Source organism: Gasterosteus aculeatus, chromosome 17, assembly GCF_964276395.1.
Source record: "Gasterosteus aculeatus chromosome 17, fGasAcu3.hap1.1, whole genome shotgun sequence".
Classification (NCBI taxonomy): Eukaryota; Metazoa; Chordata; class Actinopteri; order Perciformes; family Gasterosteidae; genus Gasterosteus; species Gasterosteus aculeatus.
In genome coordinates, this window is record NC_135705.1 from 13,551,460 (window position 1) to 13,569,158 (window position 17,699).

Below are 17,699 nucleotides of genomic sequence, written 5' to 3' on the forward strand. Positions count from 1 at the left end.
CAGTCAAGGCTGTCAAATTAACCCTTGATATATCATTTGCAATAGAAGTTAAAGGACTAATATTTTATGGCAAATGTAAATGTAAAAATGTAACTTAATGAGGAATCAGGAAACATTTATTGCCATAATATGTTAGACATACAGGGAATTTAACTTGGCAGTTGGTGCATTACAGCAGACAGTACGACAATGGACGACAAGAGAGCAGTGCACAAGGAATAAAATAAAATATAATAAGAATAATATTATAAGAAAGAGTTATAGTCAACAATCTGACAAATTCAGTTAATCAAACTCTGGAACCGTCACTGTCTATTTAACATACATATTTTAACTTTCCATAACTATTTTTGAAATTTCATCCCTAACTATGAATTTTATTTCCTGTCATAATGGGCTTTCGTAATGAAAAGCAAGATATCAGCCATCAATCTGTAATTTTGTAGTTCTTGTATTTTCCCAGAATGAATAGTTATTTTCTCATGTCGAACTGGGAAAACAAGTTGCCCTCTTATCAGTTTTGGTTACCCTTTCACTGGCTGAGTAACAATTCAGCTGTAAACTAATTACTAACATATTAAGATTATTGAGCTTTTATATTCTGTGTGCAATGCAATCACCAATAGGAATAGTGTCTAGTATTTCATTCATATCTTTAAGTATTTTTATTTACATCAACCTCTTTATTTCATTTTTATTTCACCTTTTCCTACAGCCCTTGTCATCCTACATGTTGGCAAAGGGTTTTCTCTTGTGCTTTGCTGGTGGCATATTGACAGCTAAAACTTGCCACACAATATGCTGTACACACTGTTACAGGTTTGAAAAATAGTAGCCTTTATTTCTAATGGTGTTATTTACAGGTGGTGTGGTGTGCTGTCTTGATACATTGGACAAATAAAAAAACAACAACATATGAACACATCGTGGGAAAAGAAACAAATTACTAAATGAACTATGGACATTTAGATATGTAAAAAGATGAATATCCTTTTGAATGTATGCAGTTGTTTTAAAACTACAAAGAACAACAGTTCAGCATCCAGTGAGTAAACATACACTCCTTCCCGCAAACATGTGCCCTGCTAAATTATTCAAATGAATGGCAAATATATTTCTAGCATTACTCAATAAACAGGAAATATTAATCACCAAATAATATCAAATCTTAATTTAACACACAAAAGAATAAAGTACATTAAAAAAGCACTATATGAAAACAGGTGATTGCAAATGAAACTGAAGAGACTGATGTTTGACATTAGCGTCTGTGGATGTAGCTAGTATGTCACAAGGTAATCTGACCCCACAATAGTTTACATAGAACATTTCAAAGGTTCATAGTACAATTCAGAAACATGAGTCTACGGTTCAGGGGTTTGTATGTCAACGTGAAATGGTCTTGTAGTTGAAATACATATCTTGCTGTGATATTTTTAATCAAATTCATTTTTCAAAATAGAATTATTTTGGAGAGAAGTACCTCAGTGAACAAAATAAGTTATACAAATGTCCAAGAACTGCTTTGAACTAAAGGAGAAAATCAACAGAAACCACTCCAACACGAGCAGTTGATCAAACTGATTTTAAACTATATAGTTGTGCACAACATCTTATAATATTGTTGGCTCCCATGGACAAGCTGTAACTGCAGTGGCCACAGCTAAACCAACGTTTGAGATTATCAATGGTACATTTGGTTTCTGATACAGTAAGCTTTCCATAAATAATAAAAAATAACCTTGAATTCTAACAAATAATATTCTCTTTTACATTGATATACAAACATAACAAAAGATCATAAATATAGGGCAGATTGGTGCCCTCAACATTCAATAACATTTAATAGTACTGTATTGTATAAATGCATTATGATAAAAATACATTGTCAATTGTGGTGGGAAACATCAGATTGCAAAATACAAATCTGACTATATCACACAAAAAGGTGTAGGTTGTGATTATGGGGACGGTAACGTTCATCTGAAACAACCGGATAGAACTAATAAAACAATGGTTTAGTACGAGAAATGGATGCAGTCAAGTCTACATACTCTCCAAACACCTATTTTGGTTAAAAAAAGGACAGTGTAAACCTTCAAATCTAACGTTAGGAATATGAAGCCTCTGATTTGCCACGAGGAAGTAAATATTTAACATTTTAGCCTATTTTACACATACTTTGTATTTGTATTAAGTTACTTAATGCATCTTTTTATATACCATTTTAGGTTACATTCTAGTAATACAGTTTTGTACTGTCAAAGGAGTCGGCTGAGATGTGGCTCAGTAATTATGACTATTATACATAGTATATTAACGCGCTTTGTTTGACGGAAGTACTTATGTACAAATACTGTTTGTCATATCTACACAGCTCTATGCACCGAAAAACCATTTCTACCATAGAAATACCATTTCATATTAATATTTTGAGGAAAGATACACAACTAAACCGCAGTGTGACACGTTTCTATCAAACTTTAATTCTAATGTATATTAATGCTAAGTGGTAAATTTTCATAAAATACATATGAGGAGTTATGTTTCTCCACGATACTGACATAGTTTCTAGTTTTCTGAATCAAATAAGGGATCAATACAAACAATAAATGTTTGAGGTAAAAACTCACAAAAATTATAAACTGAGAATTTAAAGTCTGCGCTTTGGGATGCATGGTAACAAAAACAGCAATATTTAGGGACAGAAAAAACAGGATGTCAAGTTTTAGCCCTGATAAAACAACGTCCACCGGAGATGAATGACGGCAGGCACTTGAATGTCTTGTGTGTGCGGGCGCGCGCGCGTGTGTGTGTGCGCGTGTGTTCATGAAGAAAGTGGTGGATAGTCAAGAGACTGATAGTCCTTTCATAGAAAACAAGAAGATGGAAGAAAGGGGGCCAAGTCCTCTTCAAGATTCCATCTCGTCACCATCGAACAACGGCGGCTCGAAACTGATTACCTCCTCATAGGTTAACCCTGAAAAGGAATGAATAACACTAAGGTTAATTACCAAGTGTTTCTGAAGAAATCTATTGAATGCACAACTTGCAACGGCCTATTTTCTTCTCAGCAGTTGAGGTTTTTCGCTAAGTGTCCACAAATGTGCCAACTTACTCTTCCATTCCTCAATTTCCAGTTCGCGGCTTTCGAAGCTCTGGTCGTACGGCTCTGCTTCGGGCTCATCGTCCGGGTCGTGGTACTGGGCAAAGTATGGGTGGGCTAGAGCCTCAGACGCCGTGATACGTTTGTCTGTGTCCAGCACCAACATTTTCTCCAGCAAGTCCACGGCTTGAACGCAGCCACAAGGGAAGAGCATTAAAACTTTTATCTTATTGTTGTGGTCAATATTTTTCATAGTGGATTATCTAAATTTCCCTTCCCCATAAAATAATTATCCCTGACCAAAACAACAAAAAAGTTGACTTTATGACACCAGTAGAGGGAGTCACTGAGCCAGGCTTGAAGTCAGCCGTGGCATGATGCTGAAAGGGAACTTACCGAGAGGGTTAGCGCCAATAAACACATCAGCAAAGTTCCTCTTGGGCATGTGGGGAAGTGAGTTGATGTAATTCCTCGCCTGTGAGAAACAATGACCGAAACAGTAAAATATAACACAGGAGCCAGAGGTTGCACTTAGTCGTGTACAACTCAAAGTTACAGCTCACCCCCAAATAAAAAAATGTGTTATTTTTCAATCAACAAATCAAGAGTTGCACATGGCCTGTGATGATCAAAGTGCCAAAAGTTGCATGTTAAAACTGCAAAGCAAAGTCGTTTTATAGAAAACCCTATAAATGATGATGATGATGATGATGATGATGATGATGATGAAAGATGATCTACAGACCTTGTTGAGAGCAGTTTTTGATATATCCAAAACTATGCAAGACACAAAACCGTCTGGATTTATACAAAACTAAATATTTTTTTATTTTTGCCTGGTACGGAAACTGTTATTACTGTACATCCTTCCAGTAAGGCCCGCCCCAAGCCCCTCAACTACCAACCAAGCTCATTACTCAAACACCCAATCAATATGTGTGACTAAAGCCTTGGGCAGCTCATCAGAATTCACTGGAAAAGCACTCTGCGAAGCTTTGCTGAGACAAGCACATTGAGTCAGAGAAGAAACAGGGAGTAAGTTGAGTGAGAGCAAAGGCTAAAACGCAGATGCAACCTTTGAGGAACTTAAAAACTACAAAGTGGTGGCCCTGATTACAGCTTTGGAGAGAGAGGGGGTGAGGGCTGGTGCTCATGCAAAAGTGGAAGGCGCTTGTCTCACCTCGTGGCTGGGCATCCTGCTTATGAGGGAAGCTGGGGGCGTCCCCGTCAGGCGCATTATCTGCTGCAGCTGGTTTATGTCTATATCTTCCGAGTCAAGGGGCATCATAATATGGAGGTCAGCATGTCAAAGAGCGTGGGTGGTTAGGATAGGTTGTGTATGGAGGGGTGGAAAGAGGGGGGGGGGGGGTGTAAACGCGCGCACGCACACGCAGAGAAGATGAAGACACTTTGCTGTAGCAAGGCTGAGAAAGTGTGATCTCCGCTTGACTGTAACTTATAATGACGTGTCCATGTACTAGATGACAGACCTCTAAACTTTGTCAGATGAAGAGATAATAGTGCTTGCTAAAAAGAAGTGGGAATCAAAGCTTTGAGCTAAAGTGCAAGTAGAGCCATTAACAAAAAACAACCACACAATTTTAGGACACAACCGCAGCAGCACAGAAGTAGTAGTAGCAATACAAAAGTTATAGTAGATTGCCATGGCAACACAAACACAGGCAAAAGGGGAATTCCAACAGGACGGGCGGGACGGTGCTAAACACTCACAGACTCTGAAGAGATTTTCATCAAGAGCTCGGGCCCTGGGGTTCCGATGAGCATCATTATAAGCTTCAATTGATCAATGTCTACCACAGGAACATGAAGGAAAACAGGAGGGATGGAGGGTGTTTGACAAAAAAAGAGGGAGAGATGTAGACGTCAAAGCTGTTTTCTTTCATTCAAAAGTAACATAAAGGAAACAAAAAGTCAACAAATGTGCACTGCTCCTGATTACAAACATTACGATTTGAATAAGACTGAATTGAGATTGAACACGAAGAATCCACAACTACTTTCCTCACGTCATGTCATGCAATCTTTGGTCACTTTGCACGTTTTCAGTTAATTATTGCGTTCAGCCATGATGTGCCAAGTATAATAAATTATTTGGACAATAAAAAAGTACAGTAGGACAAAAATTTTGAACTTCAAAGCAAAACATTTTCAACCTACACATTATTTTTTTTTAAAAAGCAGCAAATCCTATCACTAGAGAAGCTAGAAGCGAAATAGTCAAGCATTTTTGCTTGAAAAACACCTAACAATTGGCGGATCCAATAATCTGATTAACCTAATTGTTGTCCCAAAGCATGACAAACCAGAAATGTCAGAAAAATGGCCAAAGTGAATTTTGAAAGTATTGCCAAACAAAACCAGACAAATTACATGCACCTGATCTTTTTAAATTTAGAAATGTCAGCAAACATTAGAAAAAATTATATTTTGATGTCCTTCCTTGATTATGACGCTCCTGTACGCTGTATATTAACACGTGCAGAAGCTGCTTTGTTTGTTGAACATGTACTTGCACGCACGCACGCACGCACGCACGCACGCACGCACACACACACACACACACACACAAAAACAAAGTGAGGGGCTTGATGGATCATTCAGAACAGGAATCTCAAACACAAGATGGAGCAGCAGGCTGGTGCTTTCAATGTTGAAGAGAACAATGATCTCAGTAAGGTGTGCCAACGGCTGTTTTTGGTGTGATACGGTGTATGCGCTAACACACCGCCTTCCTGTGTGTTTCGGTTTAAAACAATGTTGTGTGTTCTGCTGCTGCTGGCGCATTGGCAGCTTTGTGGGAGGGAAACAGGAAGGTGTGCTGTATTGTAGAGAAGCATTGGAGACAATAGTGGGCAGCGCTGAGTCATAGACTGCAGGGGACTCTTAACTCCCATCACATGAACACACTCGCACAAACAAACATGCACACACTTCCTTTGCTATTCTGCACCTCACAAAAGTCAATATTCAACAATGCTTTTGAGTCAGGTTAAAATAAGTGTAACTGGACAGGTGTATGCATTTGAAACACTATGGTGTTAACAGAGAACATTAACACTAGGAGAGTATGCATCCATCTTCCACCTCTTGAGATCCACCTAAAGAACTACAGAACTGCTGTTGCAGAATTCTCCAGGAAGCATTATTCTAACGTTTGCATGGTAATGCCAGCGGTGGAAGGATACGGTCTGTGCCAGGGAAGAGCGTCTGTCCAGTAAGTAGTTCAGCCATGATGCAGCCCACCGACCAGATATCGACTGCAACATGTTATAAAGAAAAAGAAAAGCATACAGCCCAGTGAGTACTCCTAGAATATGAAACAACTTGTCCATATCATATTCAGCACGTAAGTGTAAGTGTGAGACGTAAGCTAAAAAGCAATTTCGTTTTCTATATGACCATTTAAACCAACACCACAAAGCCATGTAAGACAATTGCTTTGGCTGCTGTCACATTAACGTCATTAGAGCTGGCCTGGTTCCTCTATAAATCTCCCAATCATATGTTACGCAGTAGTGATGCTACAATAGAAATAGCAACACCTATCTGTATCTTGATTATCTCTATCAAGATCTATACACAGCAGTGTATAATTCAGACAACAAAGACTTCCATTATTGTGGCAAATTTCATCAAATTTATGAATTATGACGCTGAACTGCCCCAATGACAGATAGCTATTTCAATTGTATACATTTCACATGATGTCCTTTTACATTCGGTTGTAGCTGAAGCATTCTGTGCACCTGTCATGTTGTAATGCATCCAGTTGAGCATAATCTCCGGGGCACGGTACCACCGGGTGGCTACGTAGCCCGTCATCTCGTCGTCTGTGTGCCGCGCCAAACCAAAGTCCAGGATCTTAGGGACAAAGAGCGTTTGTGAATATTCTCTACTCCACGTGGTTATCTAAATGATACGTTGAACCTTGTTTCAAGTCGACCGTTTCTTACCTTGAGCTCACAGTCTTCATTCACGGCGAGATTACTCGGCTTCAAGTCCTGAAGGGACAAGAAGGAAAAGTCAAGACTGGATACGGAAGTACTGGAGAAGTATCCTTCAGATCTCCGCCTGTCCCTGTTTAGGTTAACCACACACCCAATGTGGAACTCTTTGTTTTGGCTCTTGGTAGGAGGTTTGATCAGCATGAGACATCTAACCTCCGAACAAGAGAATTTATCAGGACTAAAGCGTATTGAAACACATTAAACGGTCTACTTACTCTGTGGATGATATCTGCTGAATGGATGTACTGTGGGGAAAGAAAGAAAGAAGGAAGAAGATTAATTAGAGAATTTACATTACACTCATTTTGTATCACTCAGTGATAAATCTCAAGTAGTTTGCGAAGATACTCAACCAATTAAAAAGAAAATCTATACTGATAAACAGTAGCTTAATTTAAGACTATTTCCATCCACAAATCAACAGGGAGAAAGCTGCAGGGTGGAGCAGAGTTGTCCCGTTCCGCTGGATGCCTCACTGACCTTTAAGCCTCTGAGAATCTGGTAGATGAGGAACTGAACGTGGTCATCTGTCAGCTTTTGACATTTGACGATATTGTTGAGATCTGCTCCCATTAGGTGGGTCACCAAGTACCTGCAAATCATACAGTACAGCCGATGAAGTGGGGACTCCAAATGTCTGTCTTTGTCTTCCGCAGCTGTCTTACATTCATTGTTTTTTTTCCATGATTAATTGTGTTGTTTAAGAAGATAATTATATCTTCATTGGAACAAATTATATTAAAAACTATTAACGTCAGCATAATTCCACATTTAATGTTTTTTAAGATTGTTCTGTGTAGATTTATTACATTTAAGAAAAGTGTTCGGGTTCCAGTGTTCGGGTTCAGCAATAAATGAGGGTAAATAAAGTGACGTGAAGAGTAAGAAAACAGAAACGTCGGATTTCTTTCATTTATATTTACTTGATAGTGTACAGCTTATTCAGCCAACAGATGAGCTAATGTCACAAGACACCAGTTATTGGCTGCTCAGTAAATACGTGCCTGCATCTGCTTCTCTTGCAGTATGACAGAAAGATTTGTGGCATAATTGCTTTTATTACTGGTTACAAAAGATGAAATGTCACATATTTATTGTGGAACTGCATTGCCAGGTGTATGTTGAGTTGCATCATCTCACATTTCAACAAATGTGCTACATGCATGCTGCCACACCATGCTGAGCATTCAAGGACACTGAGTGAATATTATGTGCATAGATACACACAGAGACACAAAGTACCCCTGGAGACTACCAGATGGCTGTTACCATAGAGACTAGCTGTGATGTGCATAGTGCACAAGTTCAGCATACAATCACCTTGCTAAAACCTGCCAGTTGCGGGACTCACATAAAGTTAAGAGCTGCAGGGTTGTGACGTGTTTTTAAGTCTACCAGTACTATCGTGCTCATCTTACGATCATTGTGTGTGACAATGAGGGATCCTAGAGAGCGCTTAAGACAGAAGGTAGACAGACAAAGACAATATCAAAAAGAGTGAGAGGAAAGACTAAAAGTGGGACTTACACATCATTGAACTCCTCCAAGCTTGTTGCTGGTGAGAAAACGTCCAATAGACCAATCACCTGAAGGCAAGAAAAGAGGTCAAAAGGTCAGGAAACATAAAAACAACAAAGAACTGTTTTGAACATTTCTATAAAAGTATCCTGTATGAAGTTGAACTTGATTTTGTCAAACAAGGAGGGAATCCTTTCCTTTTCCATTTCCATGGACTGGATATTATGTATAGTGACGTACACTTGCTTATCCACAGGCTGTGTTTTGGGGAACACTAGGTCAGTCATAAAGGAGATTATAATAACCACAACAGATATGATTTCAGGGGAAGGAGAGGACATTATCCGGTCAAGACCATGATGACAGGACGAGCACCGGTGGCTTTATATGTGTGAAATATACATTTATATGTGTGCAATTTATATTTTAGAGAGTTGGCACAAAAGCAATGTATGGTGTTGGATTGCATTTAATTGGTTTCACATTGTTTCTAACAACATCTTCAATTCTGAGCAGGTTCTATTTGTTCTCATTCCTGAACATTACAAGTACTTTGGGTATTAGATACAGAGGGCTAAAATGGGTTTTTAGTTTGTCAACATTCCATCCATGCAAGATCTCTTCACTACAGATTATGGCATTTGTGAAGACATAACACGCAAAAAAAAACATGTCAAAGTGACAAAGTATGATAGCGTTAGATTATTATGTGCATAGATGAATTTTTCTGTTTGAACAAAGATGAAAAGCGAGAGAAAGAGGACAAAGACAGGAAGCATATTGAATGATTATCTTGACTGCGTGTGTATGTTTGTTTGTGGAATACAGCAAATGTACACGCTCACATTCATGCATACTAGCATTCTGGCAGAGAGCCGCCTTGAGAACCAACCGTGCCCCAGCTCTCTGGAGAGACACTGGGGAGGATAGGTATTATAATAATAACACAGGAGCAGCCCGCCCACGCGGGGCGCAGAACCTCAGCTGATTGGATGGCTAGAGGCACAACAATCTGCTGATTGGTCGACCAAGGATTTCCAAAACTCCAAACCCAGGGAGTCTCCTGGCAACAGCGTGAGCAAAACACAGAATCCCCTCCCTGTGTAAAGCCGAGGTAGGTATTAAAATGCTTTAATGATTTAAGAAGAAAAAAAGCACAGCTTTATGCAATACTCCCTGTTATGATGAAACAGAAATTGACAACAACATGCCGAATGATAATATCAAGCAGCAATATAACCTATTAAATAGGCTGTCTGCATCACCACTCCATGATTTTGCAGTAGAAGGTTTTTTTTGTAATCTTAAATAATCTTGGTAAAACCATGTCAAATAAAATGAAAACAGATATTTTACCAGCAGTACAATGCACATGCAACACTATTATCAAAACTGTTTCAATAGTGAAATAAAACAGGATTAACGGGATACAATGTACATCCTTGAAATGGGATTCTATTTGAACACGGGGTACGGTGTACCGTTGGCCCTTAAATGCTGCTGCTGGTGGGTTTCTTTCCTTTGAGACTGACATCTCCATGCTGCAGCTTATTTTTTTCTTTATTTTGTGAGTCTGTCCGTGTCATGTAAAACGTCTGTGCTTCAAAGCTGGCTAAAATGGCCAAAAGCTATAAAATGCACCCTTTTCTCCCCCACAAAAGCCACAGCACCAACAGAGACTTCTAGCCATATTCACAGACTCATATCATTCAGTGGTGGACTAGCTCCCACTCAGCTTGAGAAATCGTAGCAACTGAATGTTACATAACAGAAAAAAGGAAGCACAGAGTGTTATCTGAATGTACTAACAACACACAGAAAGTAGGCACTGTGTGCGTTGTGTACGTGGGCAAGTGTCTGCATTTGCGACACTGCGTACTTACACCTAAACACAGAACACCAAAACACAAGCAGAGATCGCGGGAGGAACTTAAGCTACTTCCGTGAAATAATAAACCTAAATGGAATGAGCCCAAATTGCTGCAGCAACGAAATCAGCCTCAGAGAGTGTGATGGGGTTGCGGTTTAAAACCCTTTTGGTGACTCACTGCATGTGCTGCAGCACAACATACCTCGATCACTCGCAGGGAATCCTCTTTCTGAAAAAGGACATCAGACGTGTCACAATCCCCCTCCCCTGAGGCCAGTGTGTGTTTGAAACTGAGACAAGAAACCACCATAGGCAACAACAAGTTGTTGTTTCTGCAGTCAGCTGAATGAGGCGTTAGGTTGCACAAGCAACTTTGGTCAGTAGTTTAGAGGGATTGGATGTCTGTTTATTGATGTGTGCACGTGCATGTGGACATTAGCTGAGCTAAGTGACTGTGTCAAAAGCACACTGCACGTGTTCATGACATTAAGTGCCTGCAAATGGAGCTGTGTTTCTCCTCCACAAAAGAAGAGTATGTGAACGGATGAACTGGAGCTTTTCTGTGGTTCAATTTCATACTTAGTAGCAGACATCTTCTAGCTTTAGCCCCGTATCACTTTCTAGGTCACGTGTTTCCATTCGTGTTGATTCGATCTTGAGGCCAGCTTTGAACAAGCTCCAGCAATCATAAGCTACAAGTCAACACGGATACAGACAGTCAGACAATGTAACCCGCAGTGAGCACTGCCTGTTTCTGCACGTTAGGACTCACTGTGCAGAACCTCACGTGCAACAACACGTGCAATTCTTGCTTAAGACCTAAATGAGAGAACACAGCATAAAAACAGGCCGGGCAGTAGAGGTGAGTGTGGGTTCTTTGCGGGCGACTCACATTCTCGTGCTTCATGTGTTTGAGCAGCCGCAACTCTCTGTAGGTTCTCTTTGCGTGGATGATGGACTGGAAGGGCCTGGACAACTTCTTCACCGCTATCTTCAGGCCCGTCTTCACGTCGTACACCGAGCTTAAAGACACAGTGTTTGCAAATAGTTAAGACCTTGATTGTAAAAAGTAAAAGCATTTTGTCATGCCAATAACAGTTGTCATATCAAAACCGTAAACATTTCGCTTCATTTAACCCAGAACGACACACTGCACTGATGACGCTGAGGTGGCCTTAACCCAGTAAACAAAAGACAAATAATTGCAAAACTGTTGGTTTGGATTGCTTTTTATTATAAAATCAGCAAACCGAGGTTGTATAGGGGGGACGTGACTGAACATGACAACATTGTGTACAAGAACGAAAGAGAACTCACCCATCTAATTGTTTACTTTGTTTAAGTATGATGAAGCGCTACTGAAAATGCAACCTTAACTGTCTCGGCACACGATGTCCAGGAAAACTTGACGCGTGACATTAAAGTCTATAATTAGTTATTTATGTCCGTTTGTTGAGCCAATCACTCAAAGAATATTACAAGAATGTTTACAGCATTTCAATAACAGGAAGGTAAGATTCAGGTGTTACAAAATATTTCATAAAACAGGAAGTCAACGTCGCAAATGCAGAACCTGATTTGAGCATAGTCTAGGGAAGTCGGCTTCAGCCCTGATTTTGTTGGAGCTGTCCGTTTAAGTGTGCATGTCTGTGTTTGTTTTTGTTGTTGTTATACATCGTTCCTTGTCATTGTTACTGTAGAGACAGTGTCAAAGACAAAGGAAGAAGACAGGTGTGGTGAGAAGCACATGGTCAACAGAAGCATAAAGCTGAGAGTGAAATGTGCCCTCTATTGCTTTAAATTGAGCAAAAAACAAGTGCGGGTACAACAATCTGTACAATATGTTCTCAAATGGAAGCAGGAAAAATCAACACACTTGTGCAAAGACAGACACACTGACACTGTGAGGGTGGTCGAAAGATAGGCAGGAATCTGTGAAGGGAATACAACCCACTTACAAAAAAACACATTCCTTCCAGGTCAATCACTTAAGCTGCATCACAATTACATGATTGCAAAATCATGTCAAAAAAATATATATCTAGCAAGCCAGATATATGGGGAGGGTGTTGCATAAAAATGCAATTCCAAACTGCAGAACAAACCAAAACCAGGGGCTCTGCAATAACAGTTGTCATATCAAAACCGTAAACATTAAACCGTAAACCGTGGTTCAAACTCCTACTGCTGAAAGTCACTGAAACTACCTGAACTACTGACCTGGTATCAGCTGCACTTTTCAGAGTTTGTGTCAGTGAGGCCATTTTATCGCTGTGTGTTACGGGTGGAGACGAGAGTCATTTCCTTCCAACATATTACACAAACAGGTAATTGGAACTGTTGACCTTTCCCTGCACACGAAGGGAAGGTGAATCTGCGTACTTGTGCTACAGTGCACGACGCCATCAAAAGTAGCATTAATAAAAAGTCTGCATTGCTGCACAAAGTTACGGTGCAGACAGCCACACGTCCCTAATGAGAACATTGACTTAAGCAGTGAGTTTTTCTCCAGTTAGTCGCTGATAATCTCCCACACACACACACACTGAAGTTTTTGTTCCAGCCTTGCGGAAGAACTTGTATATGTGTCACTAGAGGTAAAACCTAAACACAGAGTATTCTGTGCAAACGACAGAGCAGAAAGATCCATGGACAAAAGCTGATGCTAATCTGCAGGACAAACAAGACGGGTCTAAGCATACAATATCCAATTAGTCTGTAATAAATGGAAGTGCAATAACAAATGACCATAAAAAAGTTGGCTGTAAAAGAAGCAGCCTTATGAGGCCCGGGATCCCAGGAGAGATCGCCAGCAGCACGTTGTCAGCCAACAGACATGTACTCTAAGTGACTGGTGGAGAAGTCTGTTGTGAGCGACACGGCCGTCCTGTTGCCATCATCCCAATTTATTTCATTAATTAGACTTGACTAGAGATTGGAGACGGAAGGATAAGCGCTTTGACAACATTTAACCTGCACAGCAGTCACCGTAAATGTAATGCATTTCTTGGGCTGCATTGAGTGTTTCTCAGCCATGGATGCATAAGATTGCTTTTCAGAATCTTGACATAAACGTGCATTGTTGATTGTGAACATAGCTAGCACGACAAAAATTTTGCCGCACACACATTAAGAGTTCATGGCTTTAAGTGTTATGGTGCACATTTACATTTCATCAAATGTGTTAAATATAATCTCTAATATGACAGGCACGTGGACTGTAACAAACTCAAGGAAACACCTTTCTAATATCAACACTTTCAGCATTGAATCTGGTGTCAACATCATTTCTCAACACCTTATCAGAAGCATATGATATCACACACTTTTAAGACGAGCACTACATGGGAAAAACATGACCAAAACGGCCCTGTTCACAATGACAAACACAGCAGTGACATTAAAAAAAGCCCAGTTGGCATAACTGTCAAATGCATACTTCCTCATCTATGATCGAAAGAAAAACTAAAGAATACCAGAGGTGCTATTTAAGTAGTCATTTAACAATGTAGAAATGAATCTATCCCCACAAATCTTCTTAGTCATCACAGAAAGAACACAATCAGGTATTTGGGCAAGGGCTTAGTCATAATTGTTTTTAAATCGGTTTATGGGTATGAATGGAACTAACGAGCATCAGATGAATGTTGGGTAGAACATTGTGGACTATAAAGCAACATAACAAATGGGCAAAAGGGGAAGTTTTTATTGAGCAAGTTCCTTGGTGTTCAGCAGAGCTAATAGACACATCATTGGATCTCACTATCAGGATGCACCCCAATCTTCGAAACAATCATTTTGTTATGCGCTTTATTAGAAGTCAAAGTACTTACTTCAGCTGTTCTGCCCAAAGAGTAAGGGTTTCAATGCAGACCCTCAATCAAAGATTTGTTGGTAACAAGGGCAAATGGCCACTACACACAGCTTCGACTCAAATACTCTTTTTCCAATCTTCTCTGCTAACAATCAAAACGAAACCTTAATACTGAAGGGACAACGAGTCTCCTAGTGTGTCCACATAACTTTTGTCTTTTAAAGAATTTGTACAATAGATTTTTTTGCATATTGGTATCTGTGTGCCAAATCGTTTGCACCAAATGAATAGTTTTACTCTTTGGACATCCCCGATGCCTACAGACATGCATCCAGCATGGAGAACCTAATGGAGTTAAAGTCTTTTAAATTGCTGGTTTGAAACGTAAAGCTCCCGTTTGTTTGGATAGCTGACAAGTCAGTACACGCATCTTTGTCGTTAAAAACAAGTGTGTCAGCCAAACTCACCACAATTTGCACCTTCCCACCAAATTGGCTTCACCCCAGGGTCAGTACACCGGGTTCACCGGAGCAACACATTAACATACTCTCGGCTTCGTTATATGACACTAAACATGTGCTTAGACTTTGGATATTTCAATTAGGCAGAAAGTGCAGCTGGGCCTTTTAGCAGGAATCTTTTTTCGTGCCATAAATCAAGCAAACGAATCGCAGTTTGAAATAGAAATGGGCTCCAAAGAGTAATACTAATACTATTGTCTGAAGGAAAGCAGTAACTGCTTTTGCAGATTTCTGCAAGGTCGGGGAGGAAAATGCTCTGTTGTAGTGGCATGCAGTGAATATGTTCAGAATAATTTATACATAATCTAAAATCCATTTTTAAATGTTTATTAAATGCCTAATTATCTCCAGCAACAAATATTTTACTGGACCAAAATAGTGGGCTTTTAAGCCGTGATTCCCCTGCACTGAGCTGAAAATAAACAAATTGATTTAATAAGCAGACCTGTGACCCTTTTTATGGTTAGTGCATTGTGTGATTGCTTTTTTACACAGCTGAGAAACCTAGACGAGACAACAGGAGGCCCTTAACACATTGCCCATTTTGTAATCCCAACCAGCGCCAGTCACTGCAAGCAGAATACACGCGAGTCGTTTCTGAGAGATGGATGATGGAATTGATTTACAATCCCACGTAGTAAGAGCTTTCAATACCTAGATTTGTGGAAGAATTCAAGCCTAGAGCCGGAAGAAGGTCATGGCAGCAACAACAAAGACTAGTCCAGCTGACCAATAGACGTTACATACAGCAGAAGGTGCTGTGAGGTGTGATGTGATGTTTCCGAGCTGACAATTCCTTGCCTTGGTTTTGGATCTAGTTAAATACGGAAGAAAACACAGAAGAATTTCCTCAGATGCAACTATGGAGGAACTGCAGCATGAGACACAGATCATCAATAACCAACGTTTTCCTATTAGAAGTTTTATTCATAATTTATGTTAAAATGATTCATAAAAGTAAAAAAATCCCACTGGGAATATAATTTATGACAAAGTTAATAAAGCCTCTACGTTAAACAGCTGGTAATGACACCTGAATGAATTAACTACTAAATTTATTTTGCCATTTGAAAATTGAACATGTAGTAATGTTTTTGTACCAACCATGGAGCAGACATCACTACATTACTAGGCTATAAGAAATTGCATTGGAAGATGTGCACATTCTTTTATTATCAGCACTCTCGTGGTCATGATAGGGGTGGGTGATATTTATACACATTACAGCATTTAGCCTCCTAAAGATTTCAGTGATGACATACTGGTCACGCGTTGCACGTGCATGGCAGATGTATGCCCAGTGATTGTTGAGAGTACAATACGGTCACGGTTAACCCTTCATTCACCATTCATAACAGCAAAACAACACAATCACATCAACCGCTGAAGATGTGGGAATAAAAGTTAAAATGACAGTACCAGCCCGTCTATGACTGTGTGATGACTAAAGGCGTCACAGCTGAGGCCACCACCTGACGTTGGGACAGTGACTCATGGGTGTACCACAACGGGGGGAAGGGGTGACATCATTCTAGAGTCACCGCCGTCGTCGAATAGAGTCATGTAGAAAGCTCCTACTGTGCACGAGGGGGGCCTACTTTCCCGAAAACCACGTGACCCACTGGTACTGTGCAGGCTGCACCCAACTAGAAAATGCATAATGCATGCAATGTGCGGATGTGTTAAAAGTACTAGGTTGTACGTGCAGGGCTGCAGCACTGTTGTGGTGGAAGGTGATTATTTCGTTGGGTGTTGGTTAAGCCCTCACTTAAAACGAGAACAGATTGTATCTCACGCGGGGGCACTTCTTGTGCAGATGATTCCGCCGCGGATCAGCTTTCTCCGGTAGAAAGCCCGACAAACGATTAAATGAGCGGTGGCTCTTCGTCATTAACACCGGTTATCTGGTGCAACTTGTCCCCTAGAGTTGTCGGTAGGCTTACCGGACATTGAGCAGTAACGGTGCATGCGTGTGTCAACAGGACAACAAGATATTGAATATGCACAGAACAAATACCCCCCCCGAAGCGTGCACGAAGTTTAAAAAAAAGTAAATAAAAAGGGCACCAACCCCCCCACCACTTTCCTTCCACTGTTAGCCTTCACAGGTTGACAAGCAGCCGGTCGGGGGGTTGCTCTGACGGGCCTCGGTCGGAGGTGAGAACCCGTCTGGCCGTTGTGCAACCGCGCCGTGTGCTCTGGATAGTACCCTGCAACCACTGCTTACCATACGGATCCGTACGCACCGGAGCCCACGGGAGATAAGTTCTGGTAGCGCTCCGGAACCTCCCACGCGGTTTTGTTGAGCTCCTGACGGTAGAAGGTAGGTCTCTCCTTCTGCGACATTGCTGCAGGATTTTACAGCCGCGTAGCGACAAAACAAACGAGCGGAAACTTCTGACCTCTCTCCTCTCCACCCCGTGTGGCACGACGTGGAGTGGTGGTCCCCGAGAAACTACCTCTTCCTCAATCGCTCAACAAACTTCGGACGCCCAGTAGTGCAAATTCGGTGCAATTGTGCAAAAAATAAAATCCCCAGCTCTGCGTGTGCGGGGCGCTTGAAGTCAACTTCCTCTACAGAACGCGCTCGGGTCAGGAAGCAGCCTGGACTAGTGTTCACAGAATTTTTTGTTCAGTTCTCACGTATTGCTGGGCGCGCGGAAACGGGACCGCGCACGTCCCTTCCAACGCTCCCGTCGATCATTTATTTCTCGCGAGAGCTGCGTTGTAACGAGGCATTGAAAACTGGGGAATACCGCCATCCTGCTCCAACTGATTACGTGACTGGGAATCTCATACAGTCAGTAATAAATTTTACCTCACTCATGTCTGAACATTACAG

General features: G+C 40.8%; 1 protein-coding gene across 2 annotated transcripts; it reads right to left on the bottom strand.

Annotated features, from left to right (window-relative positions):
- Window positions 1-813: 813 nt before the first annotated feature.
- On the bottom strand, window positions 814-17,699 carry mapk14b (mitogen-activated protein kinase 14b). Of its 2 annotated transcripts, none has more exons than XM_040204068.2 (12): window positions 17,085-17,699; window positions 11,415-11,544; window positions 8,662-8,720; window positions 7,615-7,726; window positions 7,350-7,379; window positions 7,081-7,128; window positions 6,874-6,988; window positions 6,313-6,384; window positions 4,287-4,366; window positions 3,503-3,581; window positions 3,119-3,292; window positions 814-2,980 (listed from the first exon to the last, which is right to left on the bottom strand). In XM_040204068.2, the coding sequence occupies exons 1-12, from the start codon at window positions 17,201-17,203 to the stop codon at window positions 2,913-2,915; spliced, it is 1,086 nt and encodes a 361-aa protein (XP_040060002.1). In that variant the 5' UTR covers window positions 17,204-17,699; the 3' UTR covers window positions 814-2,912. The 2 variants fall into 2 exon arrangements, with proteins under 2 accessions (XP_040060002.1, XP_040060003.1); XM_040204069.2 differs by lacking the exon at window positions 4,287-4,366 and adding an exon at window positions 4,838-4,917 and having other exon boundaries at window positions 17,085-17,539.